Genomic DNA, 26,244 nt, shown 5'->3' on the forward strand with positions numbered 1-26,244 from the left:
AATGAATTAAAGATAAGGATTAATTACCCAAATCCTATCTTTAATACATTCTTAATTGAATATTGAGTCTAATCAAGTAAGTAATCCTAATTTAAATAGATTAGGGATAATTACATCATTATCTCAAGATATTATTTCCTATTTAATATCTTGGGAATATTTAGAGAATATCTCTCCATTAAACATTATATGGCTGACCCTAACCCTATAAATACCCTATATTCTACCAAATTTTGAGAGCTTTTGCAACCCTAAAAAGTCTAAGCACTTTACTCTTTCAAAGAAACTAACTTAGGCATCGGAACTTAGGCATCTGAGATCTGTTGATCTAACCCCCCACCTCGTGGGCGTGTGAGGTTTAGGTCTCTGATCAAAGGTGTTAAATTTTTTTGCATGTGCATTTTCGTCAAGACTGAAGACGGCAGAAATTTGCATAAACAAACATGGATGCCTTTTGTTATAAAACCCCATACCTAAAAGATTATACAGATAATAATTAACAAGTTAAAGATAATATCAGTGTTGTTAGAAATAGACCTTGAGTCCGTCTCTCAAAAATGCACTACTCGTCTGCTAAATGCTGGACACATAGTTTATCTAGTGTTTTTTTCAGTGGAAGTGTATCATTAGTGACAGTGGTTCTTCACAGTGTCACATTTGGTTGACACGAATGTTTTGCCTACTTCCGGATATCTGTCAATCGTCACAACTCAAGGAAGAAGAAGAAGAAGAAGCGAATCAGTGATGCAAAGAAAGCAAACTGTGCTCGCAGTCGCAGACCAATGTGGTCATTGGCACGAAAAACCAGAAAAATGACACGTCTCCTCTTCCTAAACCATTCACTCTCTTCCAATCCCATTCCCAAACCCACCATTTCCAACGCTTACACCTCTTTCCACATCCCTCCCTCCAGTCTTTCTACCTCTGTAAGCTTCTAACTCTCTCTGTCTCTCTCGAACCAGAAATTCAGTGAATTTATATGTTGTATCGTTAAATTTCCAGGCATTTCTTCAAACAGTTCGGAGCCCTGCAATTCGTGCGTTTTGTTCGAATCCCAGCGGTGCAGCGGGGGTTGGGTCAGTACACGCAGCACCCAGCATGCAGAATCCGGGGGATATATCGTACCTGACGCAGCGTGAGGCTGCTGAGATCGATGAGGTTCTCATGGGTCCTCTCGGCTTCAGCGTCGACCAGTTAATGGTCAGTCACTCTTCTTTTTCCTTTATTTTCGTAATTTTTGTATGATGGGTTTGGTTAATAGTGATTTGTTGACGATCTCATTCTGGGTTTTTGTTCAATTTTATAGGAATTGGCTGGTTTGAGCGTCGCCACTTCCATTGCAGAGGTAAATGCTTTTCTCTTTCTTTACAGTTTGCTATGTATTGTGTGACCAATTGAATGAACTAATTGTTTTCGGGTTTCGGATATTCGCATCCCACTTGTCTTCTTGTTCATTACATTTTTCGATTGTTGCTGTTCTTGACGATGATCATGCACATGTACTACCAATTGAATTGAACTCATTTTTTTCTTTCGGATACAAGTATCCCACTTGTTTTTTTAATTTTTATTTCATCGAAGTATTTCGTGATGCTTCTAGGTGTTAAAAATGTTCATTTAGTGGAGTGCTGAGGAACTGCATTCGGGTTACATGATGGTTTATATTTGTTTCTATATATTTTATTTGACAGGTCTATAAACCGAGTGAGTATAACCGTGTCCTCACAATTTGTGGCCCTGGAAACAACGGTGGTGATGGTCTTGTGGCTGCTCGTCACCTGCATCACTTTGGATATAAGCCGTCTGTTTGTAATCCAAAGCGTACTGCTAAGCCTCTTTATGCTGGTCTTGTTACGCAAGTATGGAATACAACTTAAAGTTGAAAACTCTTGAATGCAGGGTTATATTATACATACATATATATGGGGGCTGTTGGATTTGTCTCATAATGATTAACATCTTCCAATATGATGGCGTAATTTTGCAGCTGGAATCACTCTCAGTCCCTTTCATCTCAGTGGAAGATCTGCCGTTGGACTTGTCAAAGGACTTTGACATTATTGTAGATGCAATGTTTGGTTTCTCATTCCATGGTAATTATAACTTATTTCATTTTGGGCAAATCGATTTTTCTGTAATTAGAAAGCATGCCAATACAAATTTGTTGACACAATCATTCTGCTTCACCTTCAATTGTTGTCCCAAGTATAAGAAACTGACATGGTAAGTCGGAAATAATTAACATCCTAAGCATTCTAAACATATGAATAGTGGCACCTAAGATTACTTTGCTCTGCTGTCTGTCAAAGGAATTTCTGGGTTGTTATTTCTCTCATAAAGTGTCAATATCAAATTTGCTCAACTGGATAGGAAGACTCAACAGACCTCATCCAGTAGGACAAACTATACTATTCTATGGCCGTTCAGCTTGATGGCATCTCAGTTATGTTGCTATTGGATCATTATATTGGAATCAAACAAAGTACTTTTCTCCGACCAAGAACAAAATAGAAGAAAAGACTAGGTTCTTTTCTATGAATTTATTGGTCATAGTCAATTCCCACTTCTTTAGTTTATTCATGTTCAAATCACATGTTGCCACAATTATGACAACTTTATAAGAATTCAGTGCAAAAGTTAGTTGTGGTATTCATGATGGGGTCCATTAAAATTTCTGAAAATGTTAGGATTAAATCTGACTGCTCAATTTTCTCAGATAAGTTATAGGCCTTCAACAAAATCATAACTCAACAATTGATTTATCAGTCTTTTCTCCTTTTTATATATGCAGGACCCTGACATCAAACCACTTAATAATTATCATCCTGATTAGAGTTTCTTAACTTGTTGATGATTGTGGTTTATTTTTCGTTGGGTTATATGATATATCTAACTGCAATACTTTTGTAATACTTCAGGTTCCCCAAGGCCTCCTTTTGATAACCTGATCCAAAAGCTTGTTTGTGTAAATAAATATGACCAAACTCGCGAAAAGTTGTCTGTTATTGTTTCCATAGATATTCCATCTGGGTGGCATGTCGAAGGGGATGGTGGTATTGAAGGCATTAAGCCTGACATGTTGGTATGTTGTAATAACTCTCAATGTAGTCTTGGCTACAAATAATTGCGCTTTGTGATTCGTTTTTTAAATTTACATCTATTTATATGTACATGTGTATTTCTTTATATACAATAAGCCATCCTGTTGATGCAAACTTGCTACTTTCCAGGTTTCTCTGACTGCTCCAAAGTTGTGTGCAAAGAAATTTTTTGGTCCACACCATTTTCTGGGTGGTAGATTTGTCCCACCATCTATTGCCGATAAATATAAGCTTCGCCTTCCACCATATCCAGGCACTTCTATGTGTGTCCGTATTGGAAGGCCTCCACAAGTTGATATATCAGCTCTTAGAGAGAACTATATTTCTCCTGAGTTTCTTGAGGAACAGGTGGAGGCTGACCCCTTTGATCAGGTACAGATTCAATGTCCAAGTCTAGCTGGTTTCAATTATGTCAGATTTAGTTGCAAAAGGTGTCCCTCATTTTTTTACAGTAAGCCTTTAATTATTTTACAGTTCCGCAAATGGTTCAATGATGTAGTGGCTGCTGGTTTGAGGGAACCAAATGCTATGGCATTGTCAACGGCTGCCAAGAACGGAAAAATGTGATATCAGTTTCCTTTGTTACTATGTGTCTTTTATCAACAGTAACTTATGTTTCATATGTTCTTACATGTTAGACATAGCTATTTTATTGCTTTCACCATAGGTCCTTAAGTTTCGTTCTTCGCATATTTCGTTTTGGATATTAAAATGATTTTCCTCATGCATGTATTATAACCTGTTAATAGTTTACTCAACATAAATTAGTTTCTTCTACAGCTCATCACGAATGGTATTGCTCAAAGGATTTGATAAGAACGGTTTTGTCTGGTTAGTATCTGACTGTTATTATTGAGGCTGTACATATATCAACAAGGAAGATATGATGTTATTAATGAAAATACTTATAATATTCTCATTTCAATGGTATTAATTTGTACAGGTACACAAACTATGAAAGTCGAAAGGCACATGAATTGTCTGAAAATCCTCATGCATCTCTTCTTTTCTACTGGGATAGTCTTAATCGGCAGGTAAACATTTTATTTTTTCACTTTGAGGCTAATGCTTTTAGAATTAGCCTATAGTGCTTGTATGCCTAGGTTAACCTACTTTTTTTTGGCCTTACATTGGTTTGTACTTGGTGGCTTCCTAATAAATATTTTAGCTTCTGACATCAGAAAAACTGGATGAGGGGCTTCTGTTTTGATGATCTTCATGTATGAAGATCGTCTCATAACATCATCTTTGGTTTACAGGTAAGAGTAGAAGGGTCTGTGCAGAAAGTTTCTGATGAGGAATCTGATCAATACTTCCATAGCCGTCCTCGAGGCAGTCAGATTGGAGCAATAGTTAGCAAGCAGGTTTGTTTCACCTCTATCTTCTCTTATATTTAATGAATTCACTACCCTTGATAGGACACATGTTCTTTCTCGATTGCCGCATAAATTTTGTATAGATTTTGAAGGCTCGCAAATTTTCCCCCAAAATCAGTGTAAGTTATATGTAATAAAGTTTAAACTGATAATATGGGAAGTAATTTCCTTGCACCTATTGTCAACCCCTGCATACCCTGTATATTTCTGGTCTTTGAATTGAATAGATTAAGGGAGAGTCAAGGGACATAAATAAACACGGGTGTGCATAAGGAGAAAAGGGGTGTGAGGAAATAATTTTTGATAAGTAACTTCTTTCACTGAGACTCTTCTGTAGGTTTCTTCATTTTTTGCTTTCCATTTTCCAATATAAATTTACCTATATTATCAAACCAAATTAGTGTAATTGCATGGCCAGTGGTAGATTAGTTGTTTGGTGGAATCTTAAACTACGAGCTAGACTAAATTGTAAAATCACTTAAAAGGTAGAAAAAGATGATACAATTTATGGGAAGTAAAAGGTGAAAGATTTACAGTTTGACTATCATTTGTACTACTATTCCATTTTCTTTCTCTATTTTACCGATAGTATAAATTTTCTCTAAGGAATATAAATAATTGGTATATTCTTACCCAGAGCACTGTTGTTCCCGGAAGGCATGTTCTGTATGACCAATACAAAGAACTAGAAGAAAAGTTCTCTGATGGGTAAGTAATATGGATATCTAATAGCTTTATGCAAATATTCACAGATAATTGTCCTTGCCCCAATCCCTATAACCATCTTATATGCCGCATGGATCATAGGTGCAGCTGTTTGCAATAAGTTTACAGTCCTCTCCGAACAACCTTAAAATAGATTGGAAACTAACTTGCATTCTATTTATGTACTCTGAAATTAGATTCCACTTGTTTTTTCTTGGTGCAGAAGTTTAATTCCAAAACCTAAAAACTGGGGAGGATACAGACTTAAGCCAGAGATGTTTGAATTTTGGCAAGGCCAAAAATCTCGTTTGCATGACAGGTGGTTTCTACCCCTTTATGATGGCTTGTTCTTCTTCCATTTCTTTTGCTTGAGTGTCGACAGATAGCCTGTAACAAATGCATGGAGCAGATATGGGCTGAAAAAGGAAAAATTCAAAAAAATTTGGTTTTGGATCCTGGATACTTATAACTGTGTAGAAATCTGTACTTTTTTCCTTGTGCACTGGGTACGACCTTTTTTGTGTTTTGAACAACGATGTGATGGAATAAGAGTTAACTATATGGATGTGCAACTGGAAGGAACATAACATATTTTGCTCAAACGTCTCAACGTATTTTTTCTTGATAGGCTACGATATTCTCCTGAAGAGATCAATGGACAAAAAGTGTGGAAAATTGAGCGGTTGGCGCCCTGACAAGTACTTTCAGCATCTTCATCGTGAAGTTCCATCATTCAGGGTATTGTATACTACATAATTACTTGCCCTGTTAGTTCATTATTGTTCTCCTTATATTGGCAACCAACATAATTGTTTGCACACGGAGCATAGCTTGTCAGTTGTCACGTACAATTCAAAATCCACGTGCAATTGAATCTTTTTGCATTGCAATACTGTGCTCTAGTATACCGCTTCCCCTTGTAGTGAAATACATTTGTTACGGATCAATATGGAAAGCGATGTCAAAATCTGTGATATAATGGCATTGCTTTGGCAGGCAGGCAGTGTCAAAACAAACCACCCGAACATTTACAATCTTTCTTTGTAATAATGAATAGTATTGGAAGAAACAGCTGAGTTTATGTTCTTCAGATAAACCCTTTTGTGCTAGGGTCGTAGTATTCCCTATATCTCCCAGTCGTAGCTAAAGTTCATGTTTCCTCTCCTGATATTCTTTCGTCTAGCGCCTTATTCAAAGCACTGCATGTAAACTCTAGATCAGTTTAAGTACTAGTTTGTACTGAGGTGCTTTTATAAAAAGTGGGTATAAAAAAAGCTGAGCTTAAAAAAGTGTTTGGTAAACACTTAAAAATAGCTTATTTTCACAGTTTTGGGTGAAAAAAGCTGAAAACGTGAAGCAACAAAAATAAGCTTATTCTCACAGCACAACAAAAGCAGTTTTTTTTCAAAGCACAGCAATACCAAACCAGCCTTAGCTCATCCTTTTGTTCCTTTTATATGAAAATTAAAGGGGGCGATCGTGGGATGGGATGCAGGAAGGGTATCTGAGTTCTGAATGGTTGGTAGACCTTTGTTTTTCGGATAAAGGAGGCTGAAAGGGAAAGAGGAGGTTCGTGCTTAAGTGTAGGGTAAATTGTCGCTGTCATTGGAGTTACCGGAACTGTAAGCTGTCTTATGTATCAAATTTGTAGGATAAGGCGAGCATGGGCAGCGACAGAAACTGTGAGAGAGTTTCAACTATTCTGTTGTCTCCTCACGAAGGTTTGTCGAGGTTTAAATGTGGTGGCCATCATTGAACACGACCACCCTTCATTCGGGCTTGGCCGCAGTTGTGTAGTAGGAGTTCGAAGTGTGACAGTTTGTCACATGCAAAGATAGAAATTGCTTTTGTTAGTGGATCAAAAAGTTGTACTGTTTTCATAATTGGCTAACAATTTTTCCTTTGATATTCACAAGTGGACTTGGCGACGGATCATGTTTGTCTTATTCTTCTCGTTTTTTGTGTCATATCCATTATCTTAACATATTGAGTCGTGTTAAACCCGTTATCTTAATGGGTTCTTAATATTGACTCGATAACGGCTCGACTTGTTAACTAGTTGACCCGAAACTGGTTAACGGGTGATGCAAAATATTGGCATGCCTAATATCTAGTCCTGGCAAATGGGTCATGTCATTTACGTTTCATACTGTTATCTTAACAAGTCCTTAACGGAAGTCCGGATAACGACCCAACTCGTTTACGAGTTGACCCAGAACCTGTTATTTTTGTTTCATTTTGTGTTGGGTTAACGGGTGGGGCAAGAAATTGTTAGGCCTATCCACAAGTAAATAGTGCTTAACAAGTTAATAAACTTGTTAATTTTAAAGCGCACGCCTTTTTTATAACACCTTTGTTTAATTATGTCCGTTGACTCTGTATAATTTATTGAATCTGACAATAAAATATAAATAAGGATAGTTAAAAATAATGTGAAAATCACCTATTTTAATTTTTTTTTTAAATTCTACCAAAAGAAAGTTGAGCTTCTTTTTGCCCAACCTGAAACTTCTTTTTTATAATGTTTGTTTAATGCATGCTTCTTCTAAATTCTTTAATTACATTTATAATCATGCTTTTCTAAAGTTGGACACTTATTTGGCAAAAACTTTTTATTAGAGTGTGAAATAATGGACGATGAATTATTGAGATTTCTCAAGCTTAAACACTTGAAAAATGCTTAAAAGCTTCCTACCGTTAATTTGTAGGTTTCTTTAATCCATGCTTCTCTTCATAATATAAATTAATTAATATTGCTTATAGATTTAATGATCATGATTCATGACTAGATTGGGTTCCACCATGAAAAAATTTCAAAAAAGAAACTCAAATTTCTTTCCATGGATCTTTTGACCAGCTGAAGAAAACTGAAGGCTGACACTTATTCATCTTTCAAGGGTCAATTTGATGGAAGATGACCACACCACTCAGTTTAGCTTTTAAGAGGGTTGTGGATTTTCCTTCTCTATAATGTAGGGGACTGCATCGGAATTTCTGGTTATTCGGTTTTTATTCGTTAGATGTATTGGAATTTCTAATCGGTTAATTCTTATTCGTTAGATTCTACATTATAATTATCAATTGCTACGATACATGTCACAGATCGCAGTATGGTAAAAGTTTTGCTATCATGTATATATTTATTGAATGGAAGAGTAAATCAAAGGGTGTATATAGAAGTAGATATATCTCGACGACACAAAAGATTTCTCATCCATGTGGCACGTTACATATCATCCGTATCAAGGTGCAGAGATGAGCGACATTGTCTAGGTCATAAGACCCCCATCTTCGTTTGTTCGTGTGCTAAACAAGGATGGTCTCCCTTGCCCTCCTCTTTAGATTTTTGTTAGGATGAGATTAAGGTGACTTGGGTGGGGCTTGTTCCAAGTCTGTGTTTTCTACCTTCTTCTCATTGTGTAGTTCTTGTTGGTCTCTCTTGGCCTTCTGTTTCTTTTGGCTTCGGCCTAGTATTAATATTCCCAGTTTCTCAAAGCAAAAAAAAAAAAATTCAGAAAGATCCTAAAGAAGTAGCGGTAGGGAAATATTTAAAAGAATTCTAGAGGAGAAATGATTTGAAGATTCCCTCCCCTGTCTATGACAAATCATGCATCTAAAAAGGCCATGTTCCTCAAGTTGGCAAATCTGTCTGACCAAACTCATCGAACGGCCCCTGAAAATTCTGATATGCTAGGATCTATTTGAAGGCCATTTGATCCCCTGAGGATGTCACTGTTTAGTGACCCCATAGGCAGGAATCAGGAACCAGGATCCTCTCTTGAGCAATTCCTTAGAGATCCTAGGGATCCCGCAATCTTGTCCGTTCATTTTATATCGTGCGGTCAGTTTTCATTAGGTATTATTCATATTTGAATTTTAAAATTTAAATTTTAAATGATTTCTTACCGCACGATATACGATGAACAGACAAGATTGCGGGATCCCTAGGATCCCTAGGGAATTGCTCAGGAGAGGATCCTGGTTCAGGAATCAGGAGAGAAACTGTCATGCAATCAATATGTTGTCCGAGTAGCATCACAGATGACACAGATGATTGACATGTATGTAAATAATACATACATCATTTGTTAAATAGTTGTTACGTGGTATCACCGATTATAGGAGAAAATCACAAGCAAGATAGGAAAGCCATCTAGGTTGACCCAGTTGGTCCATTTGCAATGCCAGTGGCCTTGTCCTTAACGAGTTGATTGGAATTCGAATAGCGTGTAAGCAAGCACCTACGGGATATGGATAATCCCATTTTAGATAACTATAAAGCATTTTTCAGTGCCTTTTGGGATTATACCAAAATTCTTTTAGGTCAAGTTTGATTGAGGGAGATGGAAAATGACTTCCCATAAAAAAATTTCGCAGTACCAAATGCAACCAGAAAAGAGATTAGAAATGTACTATATAATCAACACAAGACACGCACGATGATTTGTAATTAACTCATTTTAAGTAGTTATTTGTAAATCTCTTTTACGTGTTTTTATAATGCTCAAAAACTGCAATTTTTTTTATCTAATTTATCTAATATTTTGCGGTGTATTTTTAAATCTCTCGACCAAACATAGCCTCAATGCATTCTAAAAGACATCTATATCTCATTTATAATTTTCAAATAAACTGTTGGCCAAATGAATATGTAAGCGCTTGAATTTTAAAGAGTCTTTCCTATATGCTTCTAACAAAACGTTTTTGGAAGAGCCAAAGTGTTTCCTGGCAATAAAACGTTTATGGCTACCTTTGGCAATAAAAGCTTAAATGTGCTTTTGGTCTTATAAGTGTTATTTCAAGAAGCACTTGGATTTTTATAAAAATTTCAACATATTCCTAACAATAATAATATTCCCTTAAGTAACTCCCAACTAAGCATATTGCCATAACGATAATGGTTGGATTACTACATATTTGTGAGTTCATTTTTCTCACCCACTTCATAATAATGGGTATTTTTTGTCAGATGATAGATTTTTTAAATTACATGTTAGATTAGCCACCAACAGGGTTTGAACTTAAGTTGTCATGCAAGGGCTCAACACCTTTCCACCACTGTGGTAAAGGGCCACTTGCACTTAACAATAATGGTTGGATTACTACGTATTTATGAGTTCATTTGTCACGCCCTAGACCTGGAATCGGGTGGAAAAATATGACCCTGCGTCCGATGTGCAAAAAAAATAATAAATAAATACGAAAAAAAAATCAAACTTCTCTTATAAAAATAACTCTAAAATCATTACAGGGTATACAAATTAAATCAAATCCTTAAATCTCTTATATAGTACAACCTCAACTCGTCTATCACTTGTCCTGCCAAGTAACTCATCTGAAAAATAATAGGGTGAGGGGTGAGCAACAACCACTGTTGCCCAATGAGTAGAATATGTACTATGTCAGTCAAGCGATGTTGTTTTACACTCTAGAAAATACGATAGTAATATCAAGGCCTTAGCCACATAGTGCCATATCACATCATCCCTTTATAAGTTCATTATATCCTTTATAAATTGTAACTCATTACGTGACCCCTGTTGGCCATCCTACCCTAACGTCCCCGTGTGCAATTTACATTTATCCCTCATATTAATGCAGCACCAAAGTTCTCATGCTCTATGAACATCTCAAACAATTCACTAGTCAGACATATAATAATCTGAAAGTACATCACAAATTCTAACATGCTTGACTTGAAATAGAGAGATATTTAGAAGTACCTCAAAACCCACGATATCTCATGGTTTTCATTTATCAAAAAATAAGAATATTTTGAAACATATTACATGAACCAGTCACCTTGATAAACTGAACCGTGGCAAGACAACTCATCTACTAATGCCCACGTATCAAACCCTAGCTCCCTTTCTATTTATGACTCTTTTTTTTCCCTCTCTACCAATTTGGATGCATTGCATGCAAACCCCACTACTAGAAATTTGGCTAAAATACACCTTTTTCATTGGTGTCTATTGTCATACTCTCATTGGTGGCAAACCTCAATGGCCACCAAGTAGCCACTAAATTAGAGATGGTGTCCTATGTAGAGGACTCTATTGTTACAAACACCACCAATTAGATAATGGTGGCACAATGAATAGTTACAACTTTGAAATATTATATAATTTTTATACATCGGTGACCATGTTGTAATATGTTTTTTTTAAAGGCCCCTTAATCTGGGCACCCATATATATATATATATATAGTTAATAGACTACATAGAATTGTAGTTTTGTTGTAGTCTTCCATAACTAATCACATATTAAAAAAAATCAGGTCTAAAACCAATGAGCTATACTAAAAAAATATGAAACTATCTGTCAAAGTACAAAACAGGCACCAAATTTGAAAGAAATTGCCACTTAAAAGACTTCACATTTTCTTGAACACCTCCAAACATGTTTTTTGAGAGTGACATGCTCCTCGTAATGCTTGAGCCTCAGTAATTGCTATCTCTACCTGCAAACACATAAGCACATGGATCAAATGACTAAAATACACACAAAAGTATGCCTTTACAGTTTTATTGTTTCCTACAACCTGCATAAAAAGCATATACTTGCGAGTATGAGTCTCTAACATTCCACACGAAAAACTGATGTGGCAAGTAGATCAATTTTTCAGCAGATAAATTCATGAGCCTCAACATTTCACAAGTGATATACTTGCGAGTAGATAAATTTTCGATCAGTGAATATGGTTATCAATTATGACATCACAAAAACATTCTAAAGGTAAGACTCACTGTTTTGCACTAGTGGCTTGATGTTATCAATTTACATCAAAGTCAACTATTTATCTAATTTTTGGGTCTTGATATATTACAAATTCAACATCAACACAAGCACCAACAAATTTCAATTTGTTTTCATTTCTTTTTATTCATTTTTGTTCAACCTAATCAACTTCCTTGAGAAATAAAACAAAAGGTAAAGAGAGAAAGATAGAGTTCCCAACCTGGCTCAACTTCGCCTTTGGAAACTAGGCACTAGAAATAGAGATGGACTTGGTGAATATTGATAGACTTGGTGGCTCTGAAAACTAAGTAAAAAGATAAATTTGTTAAGTAATTTTATCAAGCTCATGTTTTTTTGCTTCACAAGCTATACAATAAGGACAGAATTATCACCCAAAATTAAAAGCAATTGGGAGCGAGATTGAGATTGAAAGGCACAAATGTTACACTTTTATCGTATGAAATACAACTTGATATGTATACTCTGAACTGGAAGATTGAAAACCCTGTTATAACCAAAACTGAAGTGAACAGTAATGTCACAGAATGGAGAGAAAAAGAAGGAAAAGAACATACTTTCCAGCTTCACCAAGTATACTCTTAAGGTTCTCCACTTAGTGATCCTCAGGTAGGTTCTCTACCAAAACAATGCACTATAATGCACAAATTAGATGCTTGAAGTTTCCGAAAAATAATACTTAAAAAAATTAAGAACAAAAACTTAAAAAATTAAAATCAAGTTCGAAAGGATACTTTTGGATCCCTGTTTTTGGCTAATGGAAGGGGATGAATCCGTTACACCTTCCCATTTGAACTCACAACCTACAATAAAGAGATTTATGCTTATCTTTAGCATATTTGCCATTCAACTTGCACTTAATTCTATAAAAGAGAACAAACTTAGAACATTACAAGGAGGGAAGACTCCCTCAATGCAGTCGCTATTGACAAATTGTTTCAGACGAGCTTTTTCATTTTTCTAAAAGAAGCAACAACTGAAATTAGAACTTCAAAAAGAAATGCCAATAGTTAGTGAAAACTGTTAATATGACAATGTGAAGAAAAGGAGATTTCTAAGTGCTGCACAAGAAGCAATATTGTTATAGATAAAAAATAAATAAAAAAAGAAAAAAAAGAATAACTAGAACTTACTGATCTAAAAGATTCAAGATTGGGAGCTTCAACTTTAACTGTAATATCAGTTACCTTGTGATTAAGGAGAAAATCACACTGTTCACCTTAGTTTCACCCACAACATTCCAAGGCTTCCATTCTTCTCGGCCCAGGTTGGAAACAACCTTGGTTAAACTTCTTCGTCCCCAATCTTCGACATGCATAGAGAAAATGGAATTAAAATTCGAAATCTAGAATTGATCCAAAAACTAAAAGTTTTATTTTGAGAAATCACTTACAGTAGGGAACAGCCACGAGGAAAAGATCATTTTTACCTCTTGGGTTGAGGTCCAATTCCAGCAGACTTTGCCGAAAATTGGCCAGAAAACCCGCGGTCACCATTTCTTAGATCTGAAATTCAGAAAATTTGGCTACGAATTTGGAGAAACTAACTTAAGGGTTGGAAAAAGGAAGGGAAGAGGATTCTTGAGGTATAATTTGATGGTCATTGGTGACCGGAGGACGGAGGCCCTGCTGCATGAAAGAGAAGAGGGAGAGAGAGGATACGGGAGGGAGGAAAGAGAGAATGAAGGGGGAAGCGAGCAGAGAGAATGAAGGGGAGGAGTTGGACTTTTGTGAAGGGGAGAGAGGTTAATTGTTTTTTTATTTTTTTTATTGGTGACCCATTTAATCACAAATGCACAAGAAATTATTTTTTAAGAAATGAAGTTATTTAACAGCCACCAATCATTGGTGTCTCAATGTTGAAGGTCACCCATATCCGTGGCATCACACTGTAAAGACACCAAAAAATAGTAAGAGTGAGTGCTTTATATCTATGGCCAGCAATTGCAAATGGTGTGCAAAAAATGGTGTCCTATAAGCATTATTCTAGTAGTGCCCTATCATTCATCAATGCACTCACATTTGGAAAAATGATAAGGCACTACTCCTATTTATAGTGAAATAGAACGGCTCCAAGACTTGATCAATAAGTCAAATACTAGTAAAATATATTATAAGCAAGGATAGTGATGAGTCAATATTATATTATATATTTTATCCTATTCTTAGTATAATTTGGTAATTATTTTGGTAGAATTTTGATACTTTGCTTTATATTTTCAATATAGGATATTCGAAGTTCTTTGGAGCAAAACATGACCAACGGATGAATTTTAGAGTGATTCAAATTGAAGGACATTCATATGTCTCTTGGCTTAGTCGTGTCAAAATTTCGGATTTGTCTACCAAGCGGTTATTTTCTGAAGATTAAATGAAGGAGAAGTGCACGTTGTTGGAAAATGACGTTTCTAGGCTTAAATTGCATTTTTGAAGCCCAAGATGACCTCAGATGGGTTAGTGGCCTTTTGGAGAAGTGTTCAGAATAGTCCAATCTTTAAATCTAGCTATTTTGGGCCAATTTTGGAGCTGATTTGGGTCCAAAACGTGGCTGTGCAGATTTTTAGGCGAATTTACCAAGTCAATTTATGATTATGTTTTCTATTTTATTTCAATTTATTTGGTTTCCTAGTTTGATTCTAAGACCTTTTACTAGGAGGATTTTATTTAGAGTAGTATAAATAAGCCTTTTTGGCATACTTAGAATCTCTCTTCTACGTACGCAAGATTAAGAGAAGGATTTGGCAAAAGCTTAGAGATTTTCATAATTGATTCTACAAGGTGTTTTCATTCTTTTTCTAGTTTAATACAATTATGTTGAGTTTAATTATGAATATGCGTAACTAATCTTCTTTTGCTAGGGCGAAGCCTTGAGCCTTCGCGTGAGTATGTAGTTTTTATTTAATTGCTTATGATGTTATGCATGCATATTTTGAGTTATTAATCACTGTGCTTTAAACTATCTATTTGTCTTAGTAATTTGATGCAATTTTGGCGGAGGGCTGTCCCTAAAATTGACTAAGGCTTCTTGTGGTTAATATGTGTAGCTACTTAGGATGGACGTCACGTCTTTAGAGTTATATGGTTTTTCAAAAGGTTCTCACAAAACTTAATGAGTCTTGCATGTTTACATTCAATCTGGACGCCATGAATAGATTGCATGCGAGATATACGTTCTATGTTGGAGGTTCCAAGTAGGATTTATTTTAGGAAAACCTAACCTTCAAAGTTGCATGGGTAATTCATAAGTAACTAGTAAATCTACATAGGATTGTTAAGCTATAGGCATTGAGGTGGGTGTCGTTAATTGGAGGTGGCGGATATAGTGAATGTAGGAGGTGACATTAAGTAATTAGTAAGTCTACATAGAATTGTTAAGCTATAGGCATTGAGGCGGATATACCCTTAACAATCTACATAAGTATTTAGTGAATGTAGCTTTACACCTCCACTTAACGACACCCACCTCAGTACTCACCAACTTAGAGTGCTTACAAGCTCCTAAACAAGATAGCTACAAACCATATTATGCCACCACACAAATCATAGCTACCAACACTCAGCAAATAAAGTATTCGAAAAGCAGCTTACTTCTTCCTCTAGTCCTAGTATGTGCCACGTCCAAACTAAATCCACCTCATGCCAACCTAACCTCTACAATATGTATATATACATATACATATGTATAAAACACACATATACGTAATGTACAAAAGAAAAATCCTTAAAAACTCTTTAAATATAATAAATATATATATCTAAAATACAGGATCTCACATCATTTTTCTCACCCACTTAACTCAAGGTGATCGTTACCCCTCTTTCACAATTGTGCCACGTGTCTCTCACTACCCCTGGTTTAGATATGTATTTAATGAATCCAGATCCTCTTTGTAAGGATCTCGGGGATCAATCCATGAATTGTGTCTGTTCATCGTATATCGTGCGGTCAGTTTTCTTCAGATACTGTTTGTGTTCAATTTTAAATAATAAAATTTAAAATGATTTCTAACCGCACGATGTACAATAAACATACAAGATACGCGGATCCCCAGGATCTTCACAAAGAGGATCCGGAGAGGATCCTTATTCGTATTTAATTATTTCTTATGAAAAATTGAATAATTAAATAAAGAGAATTGTTATTTGCACTCCAAAAATCTTATTATGCACTTCTTACAAGTGTATTGTTTTTTCTAAACATAGAAAATTTGGAGTGCAAAATGAGAATTTTGGAGTGCCAATAACAATTCTCTTCAATAAATTAGCAGTTATAAACTTACCATTCGCAAAGCATAGATTAATCGATTGAATGGCATGTAATTAATCCAATGAGAAATGTTAAGGAGACTCTTTCATAATGGGACTCTCTATGTACTCTTTACCACCTCATATTTTTGACACTATTTTATAATGTAGGCACACAAATTCACCTTAAACTGTGAGGTGGCAGAGAATGAGAGTCTCACTTTTAAGAGTCTTTTTAACATTTCTCTAATCCAATTATTACCAATGGCTAATACTGTGCTTATCCTTCTTCAATTCTCCAGCCAAAAGTTTTTTTCTTTTTCCAAAATCTTTTTGCCACAATGTGTCATCGAAAGCCTACAAATGTATAATCATCATAAGCAACAAGCCTTGTAGCATAAACATTTAGTGAAAGATTTTTTTTAATTTCAACTCCGTTACTTTCTCATGTGATATGAGTTCTTGATACTGATTAGCTAACACTTATTATTCAATGGCAAACTCTGTGAAGCCAAACCCTTGTAAAATGACTTAATAAAAAACAATTGTTGATCTTCGTTTTTCCTCTATGCTATTTTTTTCCCTTCCTTTATGTTGGTGTAGCAAGAGAAGGAAAGTTAACGGCCACGTTGAGTCAAGGGAGATTAAGCAAAAAGGGACTGCGTATTTATACCAAATTTAGAACCTAGTAAGATTTGACCGCCGTAAAAAATTGTGAGAAGGAATGGTTTTGATGATTAATGGAAAGCCAACTAGAATTGAGACGGATGGTAGTGGCCAATAGCTTAAATCATATGATCGTTGCGTTGTGGAATGTGGAATGTGGAATGTGTGGGTTTCTAGAGCTTTCAAAGTAGTTGAAACTTTTCCTTTCAAATACCTTTCTGAATGTACAAACAAGACATCCAAAGTGGGGTTCAATCTTATCTCCAATACCAAATTATAATTTGGTGTCCCTCATCATACACAAAATATATAACGTAGTATCATATATGGTTCTAGAATATATGAGAGACTGCCACGTACCCCGACCTTCTCCTCCCCAAAGGGGCACTTGTCTTGTGAAAATGGCCCATATATATTGTGTACTTTCCTATTTACTATAGTTTGAGATTCTGTATAAATCTTTATGTTCAGAGTTTGCAAATTGAGAGATTCAAACTGTTCAAGAGAGAAAAAGAGAACCGGACGGTTCAAGTTTTTGAATTTTTGTAAGCTATGCCAGTTGAATGGTATAATAGGGGTCGTAAGATTGAAATTAGTTGGTCCGGATCTCTCGGTCCACTTATTCCGACCACATATATCTGAAGTGGTTGTCAATCCATGTATTATGACCTTTTTGATGAGCAGTACAGGAATATTAATAGTTAACAATTTGACTTGGCTTGGTCATTTTTGGAATTTTAGTTAGTGCCAATGTGTACATTTGCTTGTGAATTATTGCAGGATGTCAATCCACTATCTTTTTTTTTCTTTTTTTTTTCTCTTTTTTTTTTCTTTTGTTTTTTTCTTTTTTTTTTTTTACTATATGATTCCACATTCTCTTTTGAGAGAAATATAACTGAGGTTTAACCCCTAATAGAGACTAGCCGTTTTGGCTTTTGGAAAATGCCAACTTAAATTTGGTGCTTGAACCTCCTTCAAAAGTACATTAACTTATTGAGTATGAAAATCTACAAATGACTTATTCAATGCGTATTTAGACCAATCAAATGGTTTAATAGACTCTTAAAATAGTTATGAACCACTTATTGGGTTAAAAATGCACTTAATGGTCGACGACAATGATATTTTATATTAATGTAACACAAAAAGAACAATCTACATACCTTCAACTTGAGTCGCTTTTCATCAGTAACCCAAAAAAAATCCCTACAACCAACTTGATTGATCTGTGAGTACAAATTTACGACATAAATTTATTTGCATAGAATCCCGCATAAGTTAAATTTATTAAGTAAATCTACTTTCTTTTTTTTCTTTAAAAAAATTTAAACCTATAACGTTTGAACTTACAATTCGCTCTATGCTCATCTTTTATTTCAATATAAGTCATCCGCGCTGATTTTATTTTACGCAGTCTCTATCTAATTAGTAGTTAATTAGCTCCTTATTTGTATATTGAAGTTTTAGTATCAAAATGTGCATGCATGCATGGCTGCATGCAAATAATGCAACGTGTTCTAATTTGATAAAAAAAGGTTAAACATGATTAGGAAAATTGTTATTGGCAAACTAGCTAAAAATCTCAATTTGCACTTCAAACTTCTATAATTAGAGAAAAAAAAAACACTTGTAAGGAGTGTAAAATGAGATTTGTAGAGTACTAATAACAATTCTCATAATTAATTGCTTTCAAACCAAAAAAGTTACATTATATAATTAATCTATAAATCCAAGGAAGACTGAAGACCTCAGCCAAAAATTAGGTTTACATCAAAACAAAATTTGTTTGTATTTGATTGTTATGCCCACACAATTTTAAAGAAATTTGGTTAAACATCTATTCCTTCACTTGGAGTTCGGATTTGGCTTCCGCTTCTTACTATTTAGCAGCAGCATATGCTATATATGTTTAGTTCGGCCGCTGTCTGCGTCTTATTGTCTTTACTAATTTAGTTTTGTTATATACACGTAGCAGGTGAATAGGGATTTGCCAAACAAACCCTCACTGATCCACCCTAATTTGTTTATCACTTGATTTATACCAAACCCCAATTTTAATTTCTTATAATAATATAAATATTAGTTTAACTGTCACTCAAAATTAATAAATAACCGAATTTTTTGTTCTGTTAAGATGTCGGCAAACGCAACGTTAAATATCACAATTTAGAAAGACTATACCTTTGTTAATATTATAAAAAATTATATAAAATTAAATTATCTACTCCACGATCGGATCCAGAATTCAAGTTTTATTATATTGAATACAATTTACAAATTGAAGTCTCTCGGAAAACTCATCGTTGAATAGCTTATGTTGTCTCACCGAAACCCTAGCTAGCAGCAGACTTGCCTGCTCAAAAATTATATTGACGTACTTTCGATTTTTAATAACAACATAATGACTCGTTAGAAATTAGAAGTGATTTTAAAATGATTGAAAATGTTTTTAATGAAAATATTTTTGAAACCTATCTTTGGTAAAAACACAAGATAATTTTGGAAAAGCACTTAAACTGCTTCTTGAAATAAGCACATAATTGGTGCTTCTTCTAGGAAGCACTTCAAGTGCTTTTGGAGTCTAAAAATATTCTCTCTAAAAGTGCTTTCAGTTATTTTAAAATTAAGCACTAAATTAGTAAAAAAATTAGCTAATTCACATATGATTAAGTTGGTTAAGTAGCAACTCATTCAATTTATTGCAAAGTAGTAGTCGTATATTTGAGATAATACTCTGTTTGGTTTCATATTCTGTCCAATAATTTATATCAGCTAATGCACTGCATATTTATTAGCAGTGTTGAGATTGTGGATTTCACATTAGAGAATTTGAAGACCTTACATGCACTTAAAAAAGAGTTGGGCTGCTCTTCATGTGCTTATCAAACTAAGCGTTGATGGTGTGTAAATGTAACCTCCATTGCACATATCACATGTGACCATATTTATTGATTATTCTTAAGAGATTCACTCGTTAGGGTATCCAAGAGGTTCAATCAAGAAAAGCATGGTGTGGGCAAACTACAAAAAGTAAAATAGGATCGGTTACAAAGTATAGGGCAAAACTCAATCAAGTGGTGCAAATGCAAACATGAAATGAAACTTTAGTGGTTCACCTCGTGCTTAGTTCAGCCATAAATGTGCTTAACACAAATAAAGTTAAAATTTTAAAATTATCATAAAATTATAAAAATTAAAAACTAAGAAGAACCCTAATTCCTTTGGCTTCACCGACTTTTATTTTATTTTTTAAAAGCAAAAGTATCTCATATCATCTCTTCTCATTTTTCTTCTCTTTATCCTTCATGCTGCCTGCAAGATAGGGAGAATGAGAACAATCAGCCGGAACTCGAAATCAAACTTCTGATCTGGGACTGATTGCTTGGAGCTCTGATTGCTTACCTTGTCTGTCACCTCTTTCAGCAGATCCCCTAGCTCGACGACTTGGGGGACTCCTACTACATGGTTTGTATCGCGCTTGACCAAGCCTGAAACTACAAGTAAGCTTCAAGTGAAATTGATACATTACCTTGTGCATCTCCACCAGTTAAAGATACCACCCCTGGATGGAGGAAGAGTACTTCCAGAAAAGATGCCACATCTACCTATGAGACAGATAAGGCAAGTGAAGACGATACCACACTTCGGTACTTAGAAGTTTCGTGATTACGAGATCATTCTCCCACAATATTTCCTAATGTCATTTGTACTAAATCATTCACTTGTACTCATTAAAGGAGAGCTTGAACCTATGTACTTGTGTAAACCCTTCACATTTAATGAGAACTCCTCTACTCCGTAGACGTAGCCAATCTGGGTGAACCACGTACATCTTGTGTTTGCTTCCCTGTCTCTATCCATTTACATACTTATCCACACTAATGACCGGAGCAATCTAGCGAAGATCACAAACTTAATTTTTTCTGTTGTACCAAAGTCCTCACTGATTTTGTGCATCAACAATCCTGAAGTCCTTACCTTTTTGCATTGGTAATGGATGAGTTAACAGGACATATTCAAGATGATATTCCTTGGTGTATACTTTTCGCAAACGATATAGTGTGGATAGATGAAACTTCGGAAGGGGTAAATGCGAAGCTTAACCTCTGGAGAGAAGTGTTGGAATCTAAAGGTCTTCGCCTAAGCCGATCAAAGCTAGAATATATGGAGTGCAAGTTCAGTGCAAATGGAGGCCAAAATGAGTTAGGGGTGAGGATCGGAGATCAGGAAATACCAAAAAGCGACCGTTTTCGCTACCTAGGATCTATCTTGCAAAAGAACGAAGAATTAGATGGAGATCTCAACCATAGAATACAAGCTGGATGGATGAAGTGGAAGAGTGCATCCGGCGTGTTGTGTGACCGTCGTAGGCCACTGAAGCTCAAGGGAAAATTTTATAGGACGACAATAAGGCCGGCGATGCTCTATGACATAAAATGTTGGGCGGTGAAGCATCAACATGTACACAAAATGGGTGTAGCGGAGATGAGGATGCTTCGTTGAATGTGTGGGCACACGAGAAAGGATAAGATTAGGAATAAGGATATCCGAGGTAAAGTAGGAGTAGCCAAAATTGAAGGAAAGATGAGAGAAAATCGGTTACGGTGGTTTGGACATGTGCAAAGAAGGCCTACTGACGTTCCGGTTCGAAGATGTGACTATGGGACAGAGGTTCAAGGCCGAAGGGGTAGAGGAAGACCTAGGAAAACTTTGGAAGAGACCCTAAGAAAAGACTTAGAGTACTTGGATCTAACGGAGGATATGACACAAAACCGAGCGCCATGGCGTTTTAGGATTCATATAGCCGACCCCACTTAGTGGGAAAAGGCTTTATTGTTGTTGTTGTTGTTTTAATTTTTCCATTACAAGAGAACAAGAGCACACTCACTACCACTTGACATACATGATTCAAACACCGGCCAATTACAGTTAGTTATTTTGTCCGTTAGCTTATCTCTGCTTCTCTGCCTTCCGACCACTCCTTTAACATCAACAATTAAATTATTGTTAGTAAATGCATGATTATATTAATAAGTTGTAACTTTCATTATTTATGGTTTAATTAAGAGTAATGGTAGGGAAACCAAATTCCTAAACCAAAATTTGTAAACCGAATGATATAGACCTTGATAATTAGATTATTACTTAAATATTGATTAATTTGCCACTTAGTACTACGGTCTAGTGATGTTCTTCTTTATTTATAAGTAAGAGGTCTTAGGTTTGATTATCGCCAAAGGCGAATTTGAACCACATTATTGCTAGCCTATTGTGGGGCTAAACTCACCCCCTTTCCCCTTAGTGTAGATAATATCGTTTGTTCAAAAAAAAAAAAAATTGATTAACTTGCTTATCCTTTAATTAGTGACATATTATTTTATTTGTAAATTCCTTTCAAAAAATTTGATTTCCCTAACATTACCCTTTATCTCATTGTGAGGCTGAGCTCACCCCCTTTCCTCTTAGTGTAGATAATATCGTTTGTTCAAAAAAAAAATATTGATTAACTTGCTTATCCTTTAATTAGTGACATATTATTTGATTTGCAAATTCCTTTGAAAAAATTTGATTTCCCTAGTATTACCCTTTAATTAATTGATTAGATAATAATAAATGGTATCCCAGCAAGCTCTCATGCCGTACACGTGACCCATATACTTATCATCAGCTTTGTGGGCCACCTATCCCTCCACCAATCGGTTCCGAAGAAGCGAGAACAACTTACTTGTTACTGTCATTGTGTTATTTGTGGTGTTCGAGGACGTATACATAACAATGTATTATTAATTCAAAAGGATACATAACAATAAATCAGTTTAATGTATGTCAAATCAGCTCCATGGGTGGAATTCTCTGAAAAAGCAGAGCTCTCAACTACAAAATCGTATTATTATTATTATTATTTTGTATATTAATAATGTGTGGGTGTGTCAAGTAAACAGTATAATGCATGTGTTAAGCAAATGGGGTTGTGTGCTTACTTGATCCGTGGCCATTTAATTTGGTGTAGTTTTGTATCTAGGAAAAAATGATGCGGTTCGATTTGTGCAAGTAGGTGAGTTGGCTCAGTCACAAAGGGTCATTTTATGTAATGGACGGCTGAGATTGATTGATGTGTCGTTCTTAGTCTTTGTATAAAATCCCTATAAGTTTTTTCTTTTCTTTTTTCTTTTAGGTCTTCATTTTTTCTCTGGGGACAAGGATGGCTGATGGAAAAAGGAAAAATAAAAGCAAACTTAGAATGAATGATACAATAAAAAAGAAAAGATTATCATTCATTCTTTGCCAGTGAGTATTCCCACCAAAAGCATTGTGGATAAGCGCCCATATGTGACACCCGCTTATCCGAAGCAATTAGACCCCAATTGACCCTCATTGATCGTCGCGATCGATAAGAATGACGACCCATGAGACCGGGGTAAAAAGCAGAGAGAGAGAAACCAATTGCCTTTTGTATGAACCCTAAAATAGGTGAGAGTTCAGCTTCAAATGCCAACAAGCTTTACTTGGCATCACTTGTGATTTTAATTTTTATTATAAGTTTGTCTTTGGTAGTCTGAACTACTCACCAATCTACTTTTTAAACAATCTTTAACTTTTTAAACAATCTTCATTATTCCATGTTGTTAAATGGAATAACAACAAAGAAGGCAGATAGAAGTTTTTTCTTTTTCTTTTTGTTTTTTTCTTTTAATTATGAGAAGGAGATAGAGAGGAGAGTTTGTGAAGTCATTAGAGTTGACCCCACTCTTAACTATTTACAGGTCAGAGAAGAACCTAATAATTCAAATTATGGATTCCACAGGCAATAGGAGCAAGTAAAAGCCAGTTTTACTCATACCGAACAATGGACCAGAAATTTTGTGTAAGCATGGTAATTTTTATTGGTTAGGGTTTTTAGTTTGCACCTCAGATATCAGGAGCAGGTTACTCATTTTCCGGCATCGACCGACCGGCTGTAGCTCATATTAACTCTATCTGGAGAGGGGTAGCGTTTTAGCCGGAAATTCCTCACACCACTGCAGCGAGTTTCATCAATCCACAGTCATTAAGGATTAATTTCACTGTCAATTGATCATTCCACATTCAAGGAAAAAAGAATAGACAAGGATATGGTCCCATGCATATTTATGCATTAATTAACCAGATGATCAACGTTTGCCAACAATAACAATAATATATTCAACAGTCAGGTGCTACAACAACACTCCTGAAAGAAACACACACTTTGAATCTTAAGAGAGAGAGAGAGAGAGAGAGAGAGAGAGAGAGAGAGAGAATGAGATAAGATTGTATCAGTCTACAGCTTAAAAACTAAACTAACATTTGAATCGAAATAAGCAGACTAAGCTCTCTCTTCCTTTACTTCTCTACCGGCGGTGCGTGGGAGGAGCGTGTAAATTTAATCTTTCTGATCGTCCGCTTCAAGACCTATCTCCATTTCCTCAACAAAAGATAAACAATATGTTCCATCTCAAGATGGATAGCTTGTCAGTCTCTAATCAGCTTGGGAACCCTCCCTCTGCCCCTCCTGCGGCCTTGGTTTATGATCAAATGAATATGGAAGCAAAAACAAAATGAAATTTAGAAGCGTACCAATACAACATTTGGGTAATCCAATACCTGATCGTCATCGAAACAGCCCCAGCACAAGACCGTAAGTCTGGCGGAGCTACACCCACGGCTACAGTGGGCTGTAGCCTAGGGAGGATTTTAACAAACTGCATTTATAATAGTTTATATATGAGCTTGTTGTTGCTTGTTGTAGGTATAATATCCGGAGGTGGATTGTCTGCCCTTCCATTTCTATACTCTTCCAATCCTTTCCTATTTGTGTGGTCACAGTTAAGCTACGTCAACATTTTATATTGATTTTTTTTATAAAAATAATAAAACAAAAAGTAATAGGAATATAAAATATTGACGTAATTTAATTGTGACTACAGAAAACAAGAAAAGATGGGAAGAGTATGAAAATGAGAAGGCAAACAATCCACCTCCATAATACCCCACCCCAATCCTGCCAAAACTATAGTTAATGTGTTTCTTAATTTATAAATAATACTTTTATTACTTTATATGTTATTTTATTATTTTTAGGCTAAAAGTAAAAATGAATTAATATATAATTAAGTTTCTCTTACTCCCCATACTTTTTTATCAAAACAAAAGAAACCCTCTACCCTATTCCACAAAGCTGTGTTGCTTTCTGAAGGAAAAAAAAAGTGAACTTTAACGAAAAGCATCTGGTACTGTTCACTTTAACAAAAAACCATATTTTTACACTAAAAAGTCAATCCTGGTACTATTCACTTTACCCTTTATTTTGTCCTTATCATTAAAACTCAAAGTTTTCAAGCATTTTTCATTAGTTTTCCTAAAAAAAAAACTATGAATCACCATTAAATTATTTTCTAATGAAATTCAACACTAGTCCCTAGGTATGTTCTTCATCTTTTCATTTAACTTATTTCTTGATTCAATTGTTAGGTTATTTTTTTTTCTTTAGTCCTTGAATTTATCTGTTAGGGTTAAAGATTTTGGGAATAGTCCATGTTTCATGATTCTTGTATTTATATTGCTTTTTTGTATGCATGTTTTATTTGTGTAAAAATTAGTTGGAAAGTAATTAATAAACTCGTTTGGAATAGTACTTCATATTCTTATTTTTATGTAGATTATTATATAATTTTATGTAGGAAATATATCATATGATTGCATGCTAATAATTTTAGCTAGCTCACCCAAGAAAAATTTTCTGGCTCCACCGCGTAAGTTGTTTACTCATTTTCGTTTAGAGAATCAAAAGCCACTGCAGGAGCATCTCGCGGGGCATATAAAACTGATCGTACGTCATTTGTACTATTATCCCATTTTCTCTTTATCTATTTTACTGATAGGATTAATTTTCTCTTAGGAATATAATAATTGGTATATTCTTATTCCAGAGCACTGTAGTTCCCGGAAGGCAAGTCCTGTATCACCGATACAAAGAACTAGAAAAAAATTATCTGATGGGTAAGTGATATAGATATCTAATAGCTTTATGCAAATATTCACACATAATTGTCCTTGCCCCGATCCCTATCACCATCTTATATGCTGGATGGGATCATAGGTGAAGCTGTTTGCATTAAGTTTACAGTTCTCCGAACAACCTTAACATAGATTGGAAACTAACTTGCATGGTGCAGAAGTTTAATTCCAAAACCTAAAAACTGGGGAGGATACAGACTTAAGCCACAGGTGTTTTAGTTTGGCAAGGCCAAAAATTTCGTTTGCATGACAGGTGGTTTCTATCCCCTTTATGATGGCTTGTTCTTCTTCCATTTCTTTTGCTTGAGTGTCGACAGCTAGCCTGTAACAAACGCACGGAGCAGATATGGGCTGA

At 35.3% G+C, this 26,244-nt stretch overlaps 1 protein-coding gene and 2 long non-coding RNA genes across 14 annotated transcripts; 1 reads left to right on the forward strand and 2 right to left on the reverse strand.

The window, feature by feature from the left end:
* Positions 1–614: 614 nt before the first annotated feature.
* Positions 615–26,244, forward strand: LOC126631554 (pyridoxine/pyridoxamine 5'-phosphate oxidase 1, chloroplastic-like). Of its 5 annotated transcripts, none has more exons than XM_050301674.1 (14): positions 615–926; positions 1,003–1,200; positions 1,307–1,345; positions 1,692–1,859; positions 1,988–2,093; positions 2,919–3,082; positions 3,231–3,473; positions 3,576–3,664; positions 3,882–3,932; positions 4,045–4,135; positions 4,361–4,465; positions 5,115–5,185; positions 5,406–5,501; positions 26,143–26,244. In XM_050301674.1, the coding sequence occupies exons 1-14, from the start codon at positions 783–785 to the stop codon at positions 26,162–26,164; spliced, it is 1,587 nt and encodes a 528-aa protein (XP_050157631.1). In that variant the 5' UTR covers positions 615–782; the 3' UTR covers positions 26,165–26,244. The 5 variants fall into 5 exon arrangements, 3 of the variants coding, with proteins under 3 accessions (XP_050157631.1, XP_050157632.1, XP_050157630.1); XM_050301673.1 differs by lacking the exon at positions 26,143–26,244 and adding an exon at positions 5,811–6,278 and having other exon boundaries at positions 616–926; XR_007626379.1 differs by lacking the exon at positions 5,115–5,185 and having other exon boundaries at positions 26,143–26,241.
* LOC126631557 (uncharacterized) lies at positions 11,381–13,718 on the reverse strand. Of its 7 annotated transcripts, XR_007626386.1 has the most exons (6): positions 13,337–13,718; positions 13,077–13,248; positions 12,501–12,903; positions 12,318–12,413; positions 12,146–12,229; positions 11,381–11,647 (listed from the first exon to the last, which is right to left on the reverse strand). It is a non-coding gene; the product is annotated as an uncharacterized LOC126631557 (long non-coding RNA). The 7 variants fall into 7 exon arrangements; XR_007626383.1 differs by lacking the exon at positions 12,318–12,413; XR_007626387.1 differs by lacking the exons at positions 11,381–11,647; positions 12,146–12,229; positions 12,318–12,413 and having other exon boundaries at positions 12,420–12,746; positions 12,837–12,903; positions 13,131–13,248.
* On the reverse strand, positions 23,967–24,644 carry LOC126631558 (uncharacterized). Of its 2 annotated transcripts, none has more exons than XR_007626389.1 (2): positions 24,477–24,644; positions 23,967–24,384 (listed from the first exon to the last, which is right to left on the reverse strand). It is a non-coding gene; the product is annotated as an uncharacterized LOC126631558 (long non-coding RNA). The 2 variants fall into 2 exon arrangements; XR_007626390.1 differs by having other exon boundaries at positions 23,967–24,391.

This window comes from Malus sylvestris, chromosome 8, assembly GCF_916048215.2.
Source record: "Malus sylvestris chromosome 8, drMalSylv7.2, whole genome shotgun sequence".
In the NCBI taxonomy this organism is placed as follows: Eukaryota; Viridiplantae; Streptophyta; class Magnoliopsida; order Rosales; family Rosaceae; genus Malus; species Malus sylvestris.